General features: G+C 45.1%; 1 protein-coding gene across 2 annotated transcripts in view; it reads right to left on the bottom strand.

Annotated features, from left to right (window-relative positions):
• Window positions 1-92: 92 nt before the first annotated feature.
• Window positions 93-15918, bottom strand: part of EDC3 (enhancer of mRNA decapping 3) — a 38725-nt gene continuing 22899 nt past the window's right edge. For both annotated transcript variants that reach the window (XM_090029268.1, XM_090029269.1), the window contains exons 5-7: window positions 8000-8153; window positions 6626-6843; window positions 93-4624 (exon numbers count right to left, since the gene is read on the bottom strand). In XM_090029268.1, the coding sequence (XP_089885394.1) occupies window positions 4290-4624; window positions 6626-6843; window positions 8000-8153 (707 nt within the window). In that variant the 3' untranslated portion in view covers window positions 93-4289. The remainder of the gene's footprint in view (window positions 4625-6625; window positions 6844-7999; window positions 8154-15918) is intronic.

Below are 15918 nucleotides of genomic sequence, written 5' to 3'. Positions count from 1 at the left end.
CCTGTTTCCTCTATTTAGTACTGGAAGAGTATACGAAGGGTGTAAAAGCCTACCATTTACCCAAGACACTGCTTCAACATATACAAGTGACCTTAACACACATGAACAGTTGCGCTTTATTTCAGGGCTGGTATTTCCCCAATAGCTGCATGAATTAGTCATTACAAAACAGTTTTCCATGAATGACATCGACTGATTACAGTTGTGCATTTACCTTTACTCAGTCAGTGACAAGAGATGAGGTTCCTCCATTGCTTTTGAGAAAAAAAAAATACTAATCACATTGTTTTTATAACAAGCTTCAAGGAAGAGTGATGCAGAACTGACCTCAGTAACAGCTGCCCCTCTGCTTTCTAGAAGTGAGCCGGTGGCTGTCAGTACCCTTGTGAGGGTGGTAAAAACCTAGTCATGGCAATACAAAAACCTAATTAACATCCTTCACCAAAATAAACTGTAGGCTTTGTTAGTAAAGATTGCTGACAAGCAGGAGGGGAGGGGAGGATGCACCCTTCCCACTGGATGTAGTAGATGCAACAGCAACATACACCTGCTTCAGCTTGCAAGCCATAATGTACATCTGCAGTAAGCTGCAGCCAGAGGAGACCAGTGCCTTGGTTCCTCTGTCAATAATCAAACCTGTCAGAGGAAAGACCAATACAGTCTACTCTTGGTGTGAATGAATTATAAAGCTTCAATTAAGACTGCAAAAGCCTTGTCTCAAAGTGCAGTAGTTCTGGTGCAGAGGAGCAGTGAGCTAGTCAGTGCTCCAACTGATTATTCCTTAGAAGGGATCCTTTCCCTTACTACTGCAGCAGATGTTTGAGATCTCCTTCTGTGTAACACTAACCACTTTTAAGTGATACTTCAAACAATTCCCAGAACCACTCTGGGGCAAAAAAAGGGGCTCTTAGCCAGTTTAAGTGTGTGGCAGTGGCCAAGGGCTTCAACACTATAGAGTTACAGCCCATTCAAATTGTACTAGTTAGTTGTATAACCAACTCTGGACTGGTTCAGAGACATGCTTGGAAAGAAGAGTGATGTAGCAGAATTAAGGCTATGCTACTGCTATGATCATCTAATTTATTCAGTCTTTTCATCCTCTGCCGCTTTGAAAAAGGGCTTTGCTGCTGCAACATTTTAATGCCAGGGGAAAGCAGAGGAAAGCCTTGACATGTACTTTTTAAATGGTACAACCCACCACTATGCTGCTAGTTATGACAGTCTCACCAGCCTCAAATGCAATTAGGCAGGTGCTCTGGGCCTTGCTCTGTGGCGCTTGTTCTAGAAGAGGCAGCAAATAAAAAACAGGATGCAAAAAAAAACACCAAGTCAGAGTATTACTGAAGAACTTGGTCACTGATAGTCTCAGTGTTAGCACTAAAAGGCCATGACGCAGAAGCCGGTGTCCACGGTCCCAGCTCAGGTTTGGAGATAAACTTGCTAGAACCATGGGTCCCAAAACCAGATGGGCATAGCCCTTATTCTCCTGAGGTAGATACAGTGCGTTCCATGCCGTGGGACATGGGAGGTCCTTTAACTGAAGCTTACAGAGCAGAGTCCTGCAAGGACAGTAATTACTGCAAGAGTACATTTGGGAAGAGCAGGGATGTCTCCCAGTACCCTTGCCCAACACTGGCATACTGTATATTATGAAGAGACCAGTGATTATTTTTCCAGGGGTACAGGTCAGCAGTGCTAGACAGATTACTTTGCAATGTACTTTCCCCATTTGCAGGTCATGCTGAGCACTGCTGAAGGAAACAAAGCCTACTTCCCTTTGATACAGGAAACCTCTTTCCAACCCCTTCATATTTCACCTTGCTTGGTCCATTCAATGTACTCCGCCTTTGTTCAGTGACAGCTTCCTAAGTCAGTGTGAGTAGTGACAGGGTTGGGTCCAAGTGCCTGCTTTGTCCAAGCATCACAATGCACCCAGACACATTTGTGGTTAAACAGGGTGCTTTAAAAAGCTGCTCCTCTTCAAAAGTGCAGTTCCCAAAGAGCTTAGCAAGACGGTTTCCTCCTTTCATAGAGAATAGCTGCCCTATGCTTCAGAGGAAACCATGCTCCCCTGGGAAAGGCACCAAAGCTTGGGAATTCTCCACAATAACACTGCCTGAAGCTAGCTTTGTTGCCAGGACTCGGCTGCTTCCAGTGCAGGCCTAGATGCAGATCAAAGGCCGAACTTTTGAGCACTGCCTATGCTCAGGGGAGAATTAAACAGCAGGGGAGAAGTCTGAGCAGCTGCAGTGCTTGAAAAGCACCCCACCCCCCACAAGAGCTACTCCTCACCCTGCTTCCACCTTTCTGCCTTGTTCCTTTATAGAAAATGTGGGAAGCCCAAGTGAAGCTTTTTCTGATAGACTCCAGGCAGGTTTAAATGCTTCTCCTTGCTAGCCAGAAATAGCATTGGCACCTTTAGAAACTAGAAAGGGGTCCAGCTGGATGGACTGAGGAAGCTGGCCCAAAGGCTTGTCAGATCCCTTCAGCTCTAGGCACTGCCCCACGATGCTCTCAGCAGTGTGAGAGCACAAAACACTTTCCTGGCAGCACAAAAAGGGGAAGGGGAGTGTGAGGGGTGGGGGTGGAAAAAGCCCAAACAAATCAAAATCAGTGCAGCACAAAATCAGCTAGAAAATGCCAGAAAGGATCAGACCCAGGACAAGATTTCAGGTGAAAACCTCTCACCTTGCTCAAGAACAAGATGCACTAGCTGTAGAGACCAGAGTGGCTGTGCAAGGAACACCACAGTAAATACCTCTGCAGACAGCATAACAAAGCCACTTGCTTGGTATAAACAGTGCACATTTAACACACTACATTCACACAAGCTCAGGAGACCACATGCCTAGGTGGTTCTAGCCACAGTGAGGATACATGGGGAGGAATCTCTGTCCCCGCTAAGAATCAACTGGAGCTTTCCCCTACTCAAGCAGTGTGGGCATGCGATGCTGTGCCTTCCCATTTGCATTATTTATATGCACTGCAGTTGACTCTGCTTTTACAGCCTGCCTCATCAGGACAGGCAAATGCCTTACAATTTCCATTCCAAGCAAGATCCCAACCTAAACTGAAGGCCAGATTTTTAAAGGTATTTAAAAATACCATCTTCAATGGGAGCAAAGTATCGAAATACTTCTAAAAATCTGGTGTTAAGCATACATGTAAGGGAATAACCCCCCCTTCACATGGGCTTTGCCCTCAAAGGACATGGAACAATTATGTCCTTCACAAGCCATTTATTAGTTGAGTGGGGGAAGGGGGAAGTGAGCAAGCTGGTGTCACTACCATACGCAGGCACTGGGCACAGCAGCGAGTCCAAACAACCCCGTGCCAAAACACTGGGTATTAAAATTAGCATAATTCTATCAGCCTGTTCCCCTGCACTCTCTCAAATCACAAGATTACTCACCCTGCTGGAGGTGGGGGAAAGATCCACCTTGGAAAAGTTCCTTTCCAAAATGGCTTTTCTGGCAGAAGGGCCAACATAGCAAATACACCTCCTTCCCCAAGACATGGGCATCATTCACAAAGCAAGCAAAACAAACAAACAAACAAACAAACAAACAAAAAATCCAAACACCCAAGAAACAAAAGCCAGAGGGCAATAAGCAAGTACCAGCATAGGATTGCCAAGTAGCCAATACAGGTGCTGGGAAGAGCCTGGGACTCTTTATACCAGCTCTCAAAAGGCAGAGCCTCAATCTTCACAGACTCAGTAGCTCTAGAAGGCAGAATCTTAGCTCCAATCGTTTTCATGGAGGAAAAAAATAAAATCAAAATAAAGGGAAAAAAAGAGTAACAAAAACATTTCTACATGATTATGGGATGCTGCTCCCCAAAGGGGCCCCCAAGCTGAGCAGAAAGGGTTCTCCTTAATGACCTGAACCCCAGATCATTCTCATTATCTTGTAACTCTCCATACTAGCTGACAGCCACTTGTATCAGCAAACAAAACCTTCCTCCCTCCTCAACAGCCCTCTGGCTGGTGACCAGGTGCCAAACAGCCAGTGCTGCCTTCCCCAGCCAAAAAGACACCAGCTTCCTGCATGTTCTTTCATACGATGACATGAGAGAGTGAAAGCATCTTGCAGGAACATTTTGCTCCCTTCACTTTGTGTTTAATACGTATGTTTCTTCTGGAAGGAAAAAGAAAAGTCTGTTCCCCCGACCCCAGAACTTCACATCCTTAAGGCGTCAAGAGTTTGCTAGTCAGGATCCATTAGACAGCTTGTTCGATGGGGTTCTACCCCCACCTCTCCCCTCTGAGCTGCCTTGTGGGATCAGCTCTAGGTTGAGTGCAAGGGGATGACAAATTTGCAGCCAAAGGGCGAGTGGTAGTTGATTCCCACTTCCTGAAAGACTTTCTGTGGGATGCCGATGTCACACAGGTACACCCGCCCTGCCCTTTCCCCCAGAGGCAGGGGCAAACCCAAGGCAAGAGACCACTTGGCATCGATGCCCTGCTCCATTTCACACATGGGAGGGTCTATACTGAGGACGGGTGCTCGGTTCTTGTTAGCCCAATCCACAGCTGCTTTGTACCATGGCTGATCTCTCAAAAAGGCATTTTCATGACAATCCAGGCAGTTTATCACCAAGTCAACAGGGGTATCGGGGAGATCTGAAAGGGAAAGAGACATCTCAATGCAAAGCAAGGATCAGAGTAGGAAAGACCTGAAAGCCATCTACTGAGTAAAGCCCAGATCCCTCCCTCCATTCCTGAAAATCCAAGAGTTCTTCCAACCCAGCTAGAGGCAGCCACCTAGAAACGGTCCACTGTAGTGCTCAGGATACATTGGTAGTTTGGCACAGGTGCTCCCACACCATCTGTCCTCAGAACTCAAGAGTCCAGGGATTGTGCATGGTCACCATACTGGTGAACAGTAGTTTGGGCCCATGGACAAAAGGGTAATTCAGGCTGTGGTTGAGAATCAGTTTGGATCCCAGGCTTCTGGAAGAGTATCCATTCACGGAAGCCATCTGAAGATGTCATCTACTAGAACAGCTCTTTCAGCAACTTTTGATTACTCAGCGATACTGCAAATGACACCTGGTTCCAAGATAAAGAGCCCAGCTGAGTAAGGCACAGTCAGCAGAGTAGTGTCCTATAACTTATCCCCCTCCACATAAGGAGGACACTTCCGTAAGTGTTAGGCTTAAGCATTGATGGTTTTTAACACTGTCTTTATCTGACCAGCTCCCAGAGTTTATTGCAAAGACATTTCACAAAGAAGTCAACACTTTGGTAGAGTCACCCAACACATGCTTTCGTTCAGTTGGTCCATCACCATCATGTAGGTATCAAAGATACGTTTCTGTCCCTTAAAAGCTGTTACCCAAAGGGATCCATCCACTCAAAAAGCAAGACAGGCAGGAAGCATTTGCTAACAAGAGGATGAATCTGTGCAAAGCAGGTATTCTGAAGAGCATTCCCACAGTGGGAATCTATTTCCATGCACTCCTACCTTGTCTGGTGTAGCTGCCTGTTGCTTCATTTTATATTTGGAACATTAGCTCTTCAAGAGCAAGACTAACTCTTTAACATGGATGGGTAGAGCACCTGGCACAATGCAGTACTGTGAACTACCTTAATACAAAAGGCTCTATACAATTGCAGAAAAAAGCAGTCCAGCCCCCCCACCAGACAAAGGTCGATTCCTTGAGACATTTATTACACTGTATCAGTTCATACTAGAGCAGTGGTTTTCAAAAACTGGGTCTGGAGAACCCTGGGATTCCAGGATAGGTCATCAGCAGGTTCATAAAGAGAATGGGAGTAATGGTACGATGAGGTGGTGCACTGCCACGGCCAGGTTTGGTGGCCTGGCTCTGTGTCCACTCACAGAATAGCGGTAGGGGTTTCATGGCAAAAAAAGAGAGGTAGAGTTAAAGGTTCTGTGACTTTAGGAAGGTTTGAAAGCCAGCGCAGTAGAACAAGAGATCTGCACTTAGCCAACCCTTGGGTTTAGTTCACCAAGTACATTTCAGCTACTTTTTGTTAGGTCAAGCACATTAACTTGATTATCAATTATTCAGCAAGACAGACAATTCTCTGAAGAGAGATTTAGAGGTTCAACAGATTTACAGTGAATCTAGTAAGGGTCTATTTGTATTGGGGATATATGTATCCAGGCAGCTACATAAAAGGTCTTCTCTGTAGTATAGACCAACGGTTGACAATTTATAGCCCACGGGCTAGATTGAGCCCAAAGGGAGATTTTATTTAGTTTGTCAGACTGTGATAGCAGCAGTGGAGGTAGCAGTAAAAATCATCAGCATCCGGCATGCAAGGGGTGTCCACCTTCAGACAGAGTTGCGTTAACTCAGCCCACCATTGCTCAAAAGGCTGCCAACCCCTGGTATAGACAGGCTCCAAAACAAAATCATCCACAGGAGTGTAGAGGGAGGAAATGCAAGTTGCTGACACTAGGTGGAGCCACTGGATTGAGGATAGAGCACAACATCAAACTAGGTTTTTGTATTCGTCAGATGGACATTAACTTACATGAACTATGAGGGCCACAAAGGTCTTTGGGGCCTGCACTCTTCACCTATATGCAAAGAATTAATTCCAACAGCAGCCTCAACTCACACCCGGCCTTCATAGGCTTGCACTGCTCACCTCTGACACTGGAAACTTGCTGGCCTTGTGTCTTGCTGAAGAGGTTCAGCTCATTGGTGATGGGTTCCAGCATCTTGACAAAGTTGGGCAGGAAAAGGATGATGTGAACATCATGGTTGGAAAGGTGTCGTCCACAGCTGATTCCCTGGGCCCCCTTCACGTGGGGACCGCACAGCAAAGCTACTGTGGGCCGCTGGTGAACATTTTTAGGATTCAGCCTGCAAGACAGTAGGGTAAATCATTAAAACCAAAGTGTCCCTGCAAGAGACTGAAAACAGCACCTAGAACTTCACGTGCCAGTGGAGTTTTACAGATTTCCAAGTATTCAAGCCTCTGGAAATGAGCAATCCAGAGTTCTGCCCACCCTGCAAAGCCAAACACACATCATCCTCAACTTGTTCATCCAGTGCGTTTAGTGATGACCACTGCCCCATTTGTGGTCTCCACAGTGGAGCGTCCCAAGCCATGAACTGCAGGGGAAAGATCTTAGACCACCTAAGAGGACCTCAATCCCAGCTCATGGAAAATCTTCCATAGCATTAAGAAAATGAGGCATAGAAATGCACTGAGGGCTCATAATGTCTTCTTTGATCCATGGACTGCTGATGCCAAGTAAAGAGCAATCATCTTTTAAAACCCTAGACACAGGCTATATGTGCTACATGTTACCCTTATCTCACGCACCTGAAAAGGTAAACTGCCAACTCAAGAGTGGACACACAGGTGGTACTTGGGGAGAACGTGCTTAAGCTGTAACAGTACTCTGGGATCAGCACTGGTCCTTGTATAACACATAAAGGGAACCCATGCCTTGACAGCATGCTAGAGGAAGAAGTTAGAAACACTGTCACAGCCTCAGACTCAAGGAAGCCTAGAATAGAGAAGCCCAATGGACTGGAACCCAATACACCACAGCAGCTTGTCCCAGGAGGACTGAGGCCCAAGCACATCTCACTGCCTCATGCCTACAGGCATGCCTCAGGTTGCAGGAATCAGCTAGTGACAGCAAATCTCACTGATACCCAATAGATGTCAAGCAGAGAGGGATATAAACAAGAATGACATAAGGAAGTTTTCCCCATGGAGTAACCTGGACTACTGCCTAGTTTTTTATGGCCATGTGCAGGCTGCTGCATGAATCACAGGGGAAGGTTTGCACAGCTTTCTATGATACAGGATGAACATGGAGATGCAGCCACATCTGGCCACTTGGATTAGCAGGGACTTGCAAGAACAGGACAACAAAGTGAGATTTCTGTTGGGAAGTTGTGACATACATTAGTTCTTCATTTGGCAAGTGAGCCATGGTCCAAAAGCTCTGTCCAGATTGCAAATGGGGAAGATTCACAGCCAGGTCTGAGGCAACCCGCTTACCTGTTGGGTCCTCCCAGTAGACTCAGTGCCATCTGGCTGGCACAGACCCCTGTCATCTCCAGCCTCCGCTCCAGCGTCAGCCCATGCTTCTCAGCAACTGAAAGCAGCTTTTTGTGCAATTCGTATGACACGCTTGGAACAACCAGCCCAGAGTCTACAATTCAATGGAGGAGGAGAGAAGAAGAAAATAACACAAATCAGTGATGCTTCCAGAGGGTCCATTAAGAACATGGAGCACATCTACTTGAATAGTGATAGTGGTAGTGAAGATGTCAGTGGCCTCTGCAGAACAGCTGCGTAACCCTTAAGGGTGGATCAAGCAGCTGTGATCCCACTAAGTTCCAGCAACTTTCAAGAGGATGTCATCTGCATTTGAACTAAATAACCAAGTCTATTTTGCACGTGTTTTCCTTTGCCATAGAAACTACCTCTGCAAGAGGTATGAGCACAGCTGTTTTTCTGCAGCTGGTATGTTCCTCAGGAGCCCAGAGGAACAAAGCTGGGAAGCAAAGTGCAATCACTAGCAAGAAAGGGAGTTCTTTGGCTATTACTGGGACCAATGGTCCAGAACCTGGGGCGGGAGAAAGAAAAAGAAAAAAAAAAATTACCGTCTGCAGCTTGCTCTTGGAAAATCAGCTGCAGAAACAACTTTCCCCTATGTGGACACTTGTCTTCACCAACCAACAAATCTCTGCCAAGGGAAGCAGCTAGTCTGAACAGAATGGCCTTTGTGAACTACACTGTGAGGAAGCCACCTTCCCCAGCAAATTTGCTCTAGCCACCTGTACCAAGCTGCCACTCCCACAAACACCAATATTTTTCCCCCTTCATTACCTACAAGGTTGAAGAGCAGCTGCACAGTTTCCAAGATCTACCCTGCAGTTTTGATACCATCCTGGAATTGCAAGGATGGAACAGCCAGTGGCTGTAAGTGGAAGACATGAGCAGAAAAGACAGCTTTGGATGTGACAGCAGCATGTTAAAGTCAGCAAGTTTCCTATGACCGGGCTTCAGAAGAATCCAAATAAAGTTCTCTTTCTTCAAACTACCTTATTCATTAATTAGTTTGAGAAGACCCTCTACAATCCCAAACTATTAAGTCTCTGCAGCAGCACATCACCTGCAGGAATAAAACAATGTTCTCACATCCCATGCTCATGTGCTACTGACCATCCCAAAGCACCAATTCCATCATCTCCAAAAGCCTCAAATAGTCTTCTCTACCTGTGGTTAATCCCAACTTGGCAGGATATGGTGGCTTTCTAGGCTGAAAATGTATTACCACTAAGCTCCAGAAGTCCTTAATCTACACTGTGGAACCAACGTGGCAGCAGTTCCATCAAGTTATTCACTCCACTTGTCATACCACACACCCGTATCCTCCATCTGCCTGTTTGGACTACAAACTCTTTGGGGCATGGACTGTCTGTTGATCATACAGTGCATGGCACAAATTGCTGGCCCTTTGTTGACCCCTGACAAAAATGTAGGGGTCAAAGATTTAATCTTTCCACTGCCTCTTTTCAGCTAAATGAGTCCTCCAATGGAGGGAATGCAAAAATCAAACTGTTTAGAGTCTCAAAAGATGAACATTGCTAGCAAACAGAAGAACTAACACAATACACAATAAATATAACTCAGACCATCCAAACATAAAGCAAAGTAGTCTTGAGACTTAGAATCACTACATCTTAAAACCCTCAAAACTCTTAAGAGGTGGGTCAGCCTGTTAAAGAGATCTTAGTCTTGAAATCTGGGTAAGAGGCAGAGTTATTACATCTGCAGTCCTCAGAAGGTACCAGAAGAAGTCATCTTAGAATAGACCTCCTCCTCCTCTTTCATCCCCCTCCTCAAACAGACTTATAATATGACTTAATCAGAGAGACCAATAGTCAGAAAGGCAATGCTCTTGTGACATTGTCATAATGCAGCTTCCCTTTTCTTACAAAAATATTTAGATTAAAAAAAAATGTTTGTTGGAATAATAATTTTTATTGACTGTGAAAATGCACACAGGCACCTGCATAAACTTGGGGAGGGGGTGCCATGGTGCCCATGGGCACCTTTGCCTTGCACACTTCTGTAACAAACAGGGTTAATAATTAAATATGCCATTCACGAAGCAGGCTTAGATTTTAGGAGAAACTTTAGACCTCAGCAAGCAGAAAACTGCAATTTGGAGTCTCTTTGAGGCACTTTTTTAGGTTTTTTAGCCATGTCATCACTAGTCTAAATACAGAGCAGTCAAGTAATGCAAAATAAATGGACCCTAAAACATCTATGTTTTATTACAAGTTTTCATGTTCCAAGCAGCCACATTAGACAACTGTCAAGCAGATATGGGGTGCTATGACAGCCAATACAACTTCTGGGCTTGGAATAATGCACCTCAATGAACTACTGGCAAGTCAGATTGATGGCCTCGGGGAATCATCCTATGGAGACTCGGTTTTTCTGGCTAGGGTTAACCCCTGCCAAGGGAAAGATTTCTTGGGATTTCTATCCACAACTTCTAAGAGGACTATCAATTCAAAACAACCCTCTCATTAGAAAGCCTGCCCACCTGGTTAGGAATTTTCAATTGCACTGAAAACCAAGGAACAGATGCTGTGACTGAGAAGTACCCAGAGAAAAAGAAAAACCTTATAACTTCTGCTACCAGTAATGGCCAACGACTGAAAGGCTGTTTCCTTTGTAGGGTAACAGCAGCTGAAAAACTGTACACTGCAGTAAGATCAAAGAGACAGGAAACATAAGACTATACTCTACCCCAGTGCAAAATGCAGAGGAAAAAGAGGCTGGCAGAAGGCAGCTACATGAAAGTTAGAAAGACAGCAAGACAGGCTAATTCCCAAATTGCCTGCAAATTATTTCTACCTCTTTAGCCAAAAAGTCCAAGCTTCTGTTTTAACTTCTCCTCCCAAAGGAATTCTTGAATAGCACCAAGCCCAGATATGGGCCTGGCCTGGACTCTAGAGCAGGTCTACAGGTCTTTCATCCAACTACTAGCACAGCTCAATTCTGTTCAGCTTGTGATCTTTGATGCCACAGCTCCAGAGGTCCAACTACAGGGAGGAATAGTTCTTGACTCATGTCTGTTTTGATAATTTAAAATTCGCTGCTTGGAACTGAATGAGCAGTGTCCGGAGGCACTCGGGAACAATCAGCAGCTTCCGAGTGAGCAAAGGCTTGGGTTGTTATTGCCAAACAGGCTGTTAGCTCTTACGGTGTGGTCTCCTGGCAGGTAAAACACACAGGAAGCGGGAGAGACAACTTACATAAATGACGCGATTCAAAAGAAGACTGATCCCTCCTTACCGCACGTGCGTTACAATCCCAGGCAGGGGCCCTGCCTCAAGGACACCATAGAGTCAGGTATGTTCGGTGATGTCATATTTCTGAGTCAGGATTGATCAGGACTATTGCATTCTCACATTAGCGGCACATGTTTGACATGCAAATTCAGAACGAACCTCCATTCAGCACTTGGTGGATATACACTACTACAGCCAGTACTCAAGTAGGGAGAAGGCCAACCCATGGTTTGAACCACCCGAGCTAACAAAAAAATCTCTCTGCTTACTTGTGCCTACATTTAAGGGTCAATTCTACTGCAGTGATGTCAATAGAGACTAGGCATTACTCAAATGGGTGATAATGCCTTACCTTGACTCTACAGAAGATCAGCAGGAACTAAGAGGTGCCTTAAAATGTTTCTTAAATGCTCTAACGCACCCTGCTCCCAACACCTAATCACAGAGACCAAGACTTGTGGACTTGGTCAGGAGGAGTGGAAAAACAATGGTGATAATGGGGCAGGTGTACAAGGCAATATGGGCTGCTCAATTCAGATAAAATGGTTTGAACTAAGCCAATTGGAAGTTTATAGAGCTAGGAAGAAGGTATTTCCCATCCCTTCTCCTCCTGGACCCGGCTGGCTGACTCAGGGTGCTTGCCTGTGGCTCTAACCCCAGGCCTTCTCCACAGTGGTTTTCCTTGGTAGCCTCCTGGACAAATGGTGACTGGAGAGGATTTAGGGGTTCTAGAGGACAAAACTCAGTGTGATGCCCTGGTTTAAAAAGGTCTGTGTATTCCTTAGATGTATACCTGGCGGTTAAGGAGAAGGCAATTCTACCCCAAAAAACTGCATTGGTATGATCATTGCTAGAGTCTTGCATGTTGTTCCGACAGCCACATTTTAAAGATGATAATGAAGAAACACAATGGTGCAAAGAAGAGCCACACAAAGAGTTTGAAGGATGGGGGAAAAAAGAAAGTGCTTGCTGCACCACTGAATACACAGTTTACCACTGTGTTTCTCAACCTGAGTGCTGCAAGATCCCTTTAAGGACACCTCACGTCAGCACCGTTAGACAAGCAAACACCTACACAATTCACAAGATAAACCCAGAGATTTCAAACAGGAATCTAGCGTGTCAAAAACAGTCTGACTGGTTATATTTTTCTAAAGTCCATTGCAACTGAAGAACTGCTCTAGTGTTTTTCCATAGCCAAACAAGTGAAGACTAAGAACTGGCATTTTCCAAGGGGTGCCCTGAATCTAATGAAATTGAAAACTACTGGCTTAAGTGAGAATTAGAAGGACACTTGCCCATGGCATACAACTACCTTCTACAGGGAGAAACAACAGGTGCTGAATGAAGGTCTCTTTAGCAATAAAATTGTAACAGGAACAAAAACCAGACAAACTGAAAAACTTTCTTCTTTCAGTTGTGTGAGTGTTTCACATTAATTATCTGCATCGTCATATTGTCAAGAAAGCCCAGTCTTGGACCACTGTAAACAACTTATATAGGAAGTGAGGGATTCTTTATCTTGATGCATTCAAGACAAGACTGGGCATTGTTTTTCAGAAAGATGTGCCTTAAAAAAAATGCAAGTCATTACTGAGCTCACTTCTAGGGTATTTCTGTAGCACAGTGTGGGCCAAACTTTTTGGCAGGTGTCAAAACTTACCCCAGTTTCCTTCTCAAGTACCACTCTGATCCTATTACCTGCCCAGCCTGCTCTGCTTTCTGCTGCCTACCCCCATCCAATCTCCCACATGTCAAAAACAGATGCTGCCTATGTGACTTGTGGCACAGACTGGCCACCCCTGCTGTAGCACAAACTAGAGACAGGATCAAATTCACAGTTTTTCAAGCTGGGATGCATGTACCTCTCAGGGTACGCAGCAAACTTCTATGGAGATAAGAATGGAAAGAGAGAAAAAAGGAAAGGAGAAACACAATTAGAAGAAAAAACCCCCAATATAATTCAACCTCTTCCACAACCTAAGAGAGTATAGTGGTATGGCTATAGTGACACAAAATACTGCCTTTATACTACTACTTACCCCAGTGATCCCATGTTGAATAATAAAGTTTAAGGAGGCATCACAGAAGTTGAGAGAGCCACTGGACTGGATGATTTTGGGGTTGGGGTCCTTTCTAGCCCTAATCTATGAACTGGACCCTTTACTGATGGAGACGTGGAACAGCTGAGCACAAACATTTGACCTTGCATGTTAACAGCTTATTAAAACTACCTTTCCTAATCATGCTTTTATTACATGCTTTACATATGCGAGCATGTGCATTATCAGCCATAATTTAAAACAGCTGATAGCAGCAGCTTGAAAGAGATGAATGTTGAGAGTCGTAAGTCACTAACAATCCTAAACCAGTCACACTAGTCACGCACCTGTCTCTGTTCACACACCCTTTGCCTCTTAAGTCACGCAAGGTTCAGCTCTAGCTCATTCCCATTCATAGCTTTGCTCATTCATCAGATCTTGTTTTTCTAGCCTGAGGTAGGATTCAGAGTGGTTATGAGCAGGGTCTCTCAACAATGCTACACACATACCCCACCCCTACCTCCCCTAACATGGGGCTTAGGACTCCTTTCTTTAATGCAGATCTTTTCAAGTAGGACCAACAGGCAATTGCTGTTTATATTTTACAGAGTCTGCATGAATTGAATGCCTTTAACTCCACCTCTGCATTTCACACTACCTGTACTCTAGTATAATGCAACCCTGGTTGAGAAGAAAACATCCAACACCCACCCCCCTCCAGGTCCTGAGATTTAACACATGCCTGTTGCCATTTGTCTGGCATTGGAAACTCCGATTACCTAACAGGTTTATGGGATGGGGGCTGACAAAGATAAGGGAAACTATTACCCTGCATCTTAGCATGCAAGCAGCAAGCCTCAGACCGGCTTTATGCTTTGTCCTAATTGCTCTCTCACTGGAGCGTGGTCAAGTGCCAAGAAAACTTCCCTTCTTAGCACTCACGCAAGGTCCAACCAGTCAGACTGGCTTATCAAAAAAAAAAAAAAAAAAAAAAAGTGGAGGGAGTTAAATAAACTCAAAGCAATCAGGGAGGTAGCGTGTAAACCTGCAAAACAATAACAAGGCTGCAACAAACCTGAACTCCAGCCAAGCTTGATGTTTGGGTTGGACAGGGGAAGCATTATTGTTCAATAATCAAAGCAATGAAGTCAGCTTAGGTCTTAATATTGATATCAGTTTTACAGCTGCCCATGAAAAAAAGGCAGATGCATTGAACAATTTCATGACACGCACAGTGCTGCTTCAATCTGACTGCCGAAGGAGGCTACAGTTCCTTTCTAAAGTACACTATGTCCTGGGCACAAGAGCTATGAACAAGTTACCCATTCAAATCAGTGCCTACATCACAAAGCATGCGCAGAGGTATACACACAGTCAAAGGACTAGCCAACAGGCCAAGATGGCTACCTAGGACTTGCTGCAGGAGAGGAGGGTGGAAAGTTTCAATAACCACACCTACTACTATCTCACCAGGCTACTGCCCATGTCACATCACCAGGATCTGGTGCTGACAAGGGTGGAGATACATATGGTTTCTGTTAGGATGTTGATAAGGGTGGAGATACATATGGCTTCTGTTAGGATGCTCAAGTTAAGTCACAGAGAAGCAGGGCTAGAATGGACTTTAAAGAGGTCAACTAGTCCAACCCCTTGCCTTATGCAGCACAATCTGCTCAAACTATCCCAAACACGTTTGTCTAACTGGCACCAAAAAAAAAATGGTGACAGGTTCTACCACCTCTAGAGCAGCGGTTCTTAACCTTTTTTTAGGCTCAAAGCTCCTGTCCATGGGGATCAATGAGAGCCACTTCCACGTAGTGATCCCTGGTAATGTCTCCAATGGCCAAGTGCTCCCGAACTGCCAAAAATGCCAAAGCACCCAAAAACGCCAAAGCACCAAAATGCTTCATGCACTTGAGGTAGAGCATCCTGAAAACGCAGCTGCCTGTGGCATAAAGAACCACAGCCAGAAGCCACAGAGTGCACAGCAATGGAAGAATTGGTCAAGGACCCTGGGCAAGTAAAGATGCTATCATATCTGTACCAACCAGCTAGGAGAAATTTGGTTTAAGTCACACATAACAGCCTACCTGCACTGTGTGCAGGCTGCCCTTGATCTCTTCTGCAACACACGCCAACTTCCTTCCCTCTCCTGCTTCCCAACTATTGTTCATGTTCTCTTCACTTTCCCTGACCTGGCACAGGACTTGCTGCCTTTGAGTGGTTCTCTTTTCACTGCATCAGGATATCCATTCACCACTAGGAATTTGCAGCAACACAACACATGTGTATCTGCTTCACTCAGAGCAGACTCAGTTACAACAGGAATCTGCAACATTTTCTGTGGGTGATAAGAATTAAGCCCACCATTAGCTGGTTTTCATTTGAAAAGATAGGGCAATTTCTCTGGTCAGCTGCTGCTAATAGTATGTGGGAATAGCAGAATGGCACTACCCCTGAACTGTTCCTTACAGACATGTCCTTTGCTGCCTGTAGAAGCTGGGGTGAATGCCAATGGCTGTGATCACGATCACATGCAGCACAGAGGGGCACAGAGCAGCAA

This window comes from Crocodylus siamensis, chromosome 15 (genome assembly GCF_052110815.1).
Source record: "Crocodylus siamensis isolate JL-2025a chromosome 15, ASM5211081v1, whole genome shotgun sequence".
NCBI classification, from domain to species: Eukaryota; Metazoa; Chordata; order Crocodylia; family Crocodylidae; genus Crocodylus; species Crocodylus siamensis.
The sequence above is the reverse complement of the archived record's forward strand: the minus strand, read 5'-3'. Positions and strand labels throughout refer to the sequence as shown.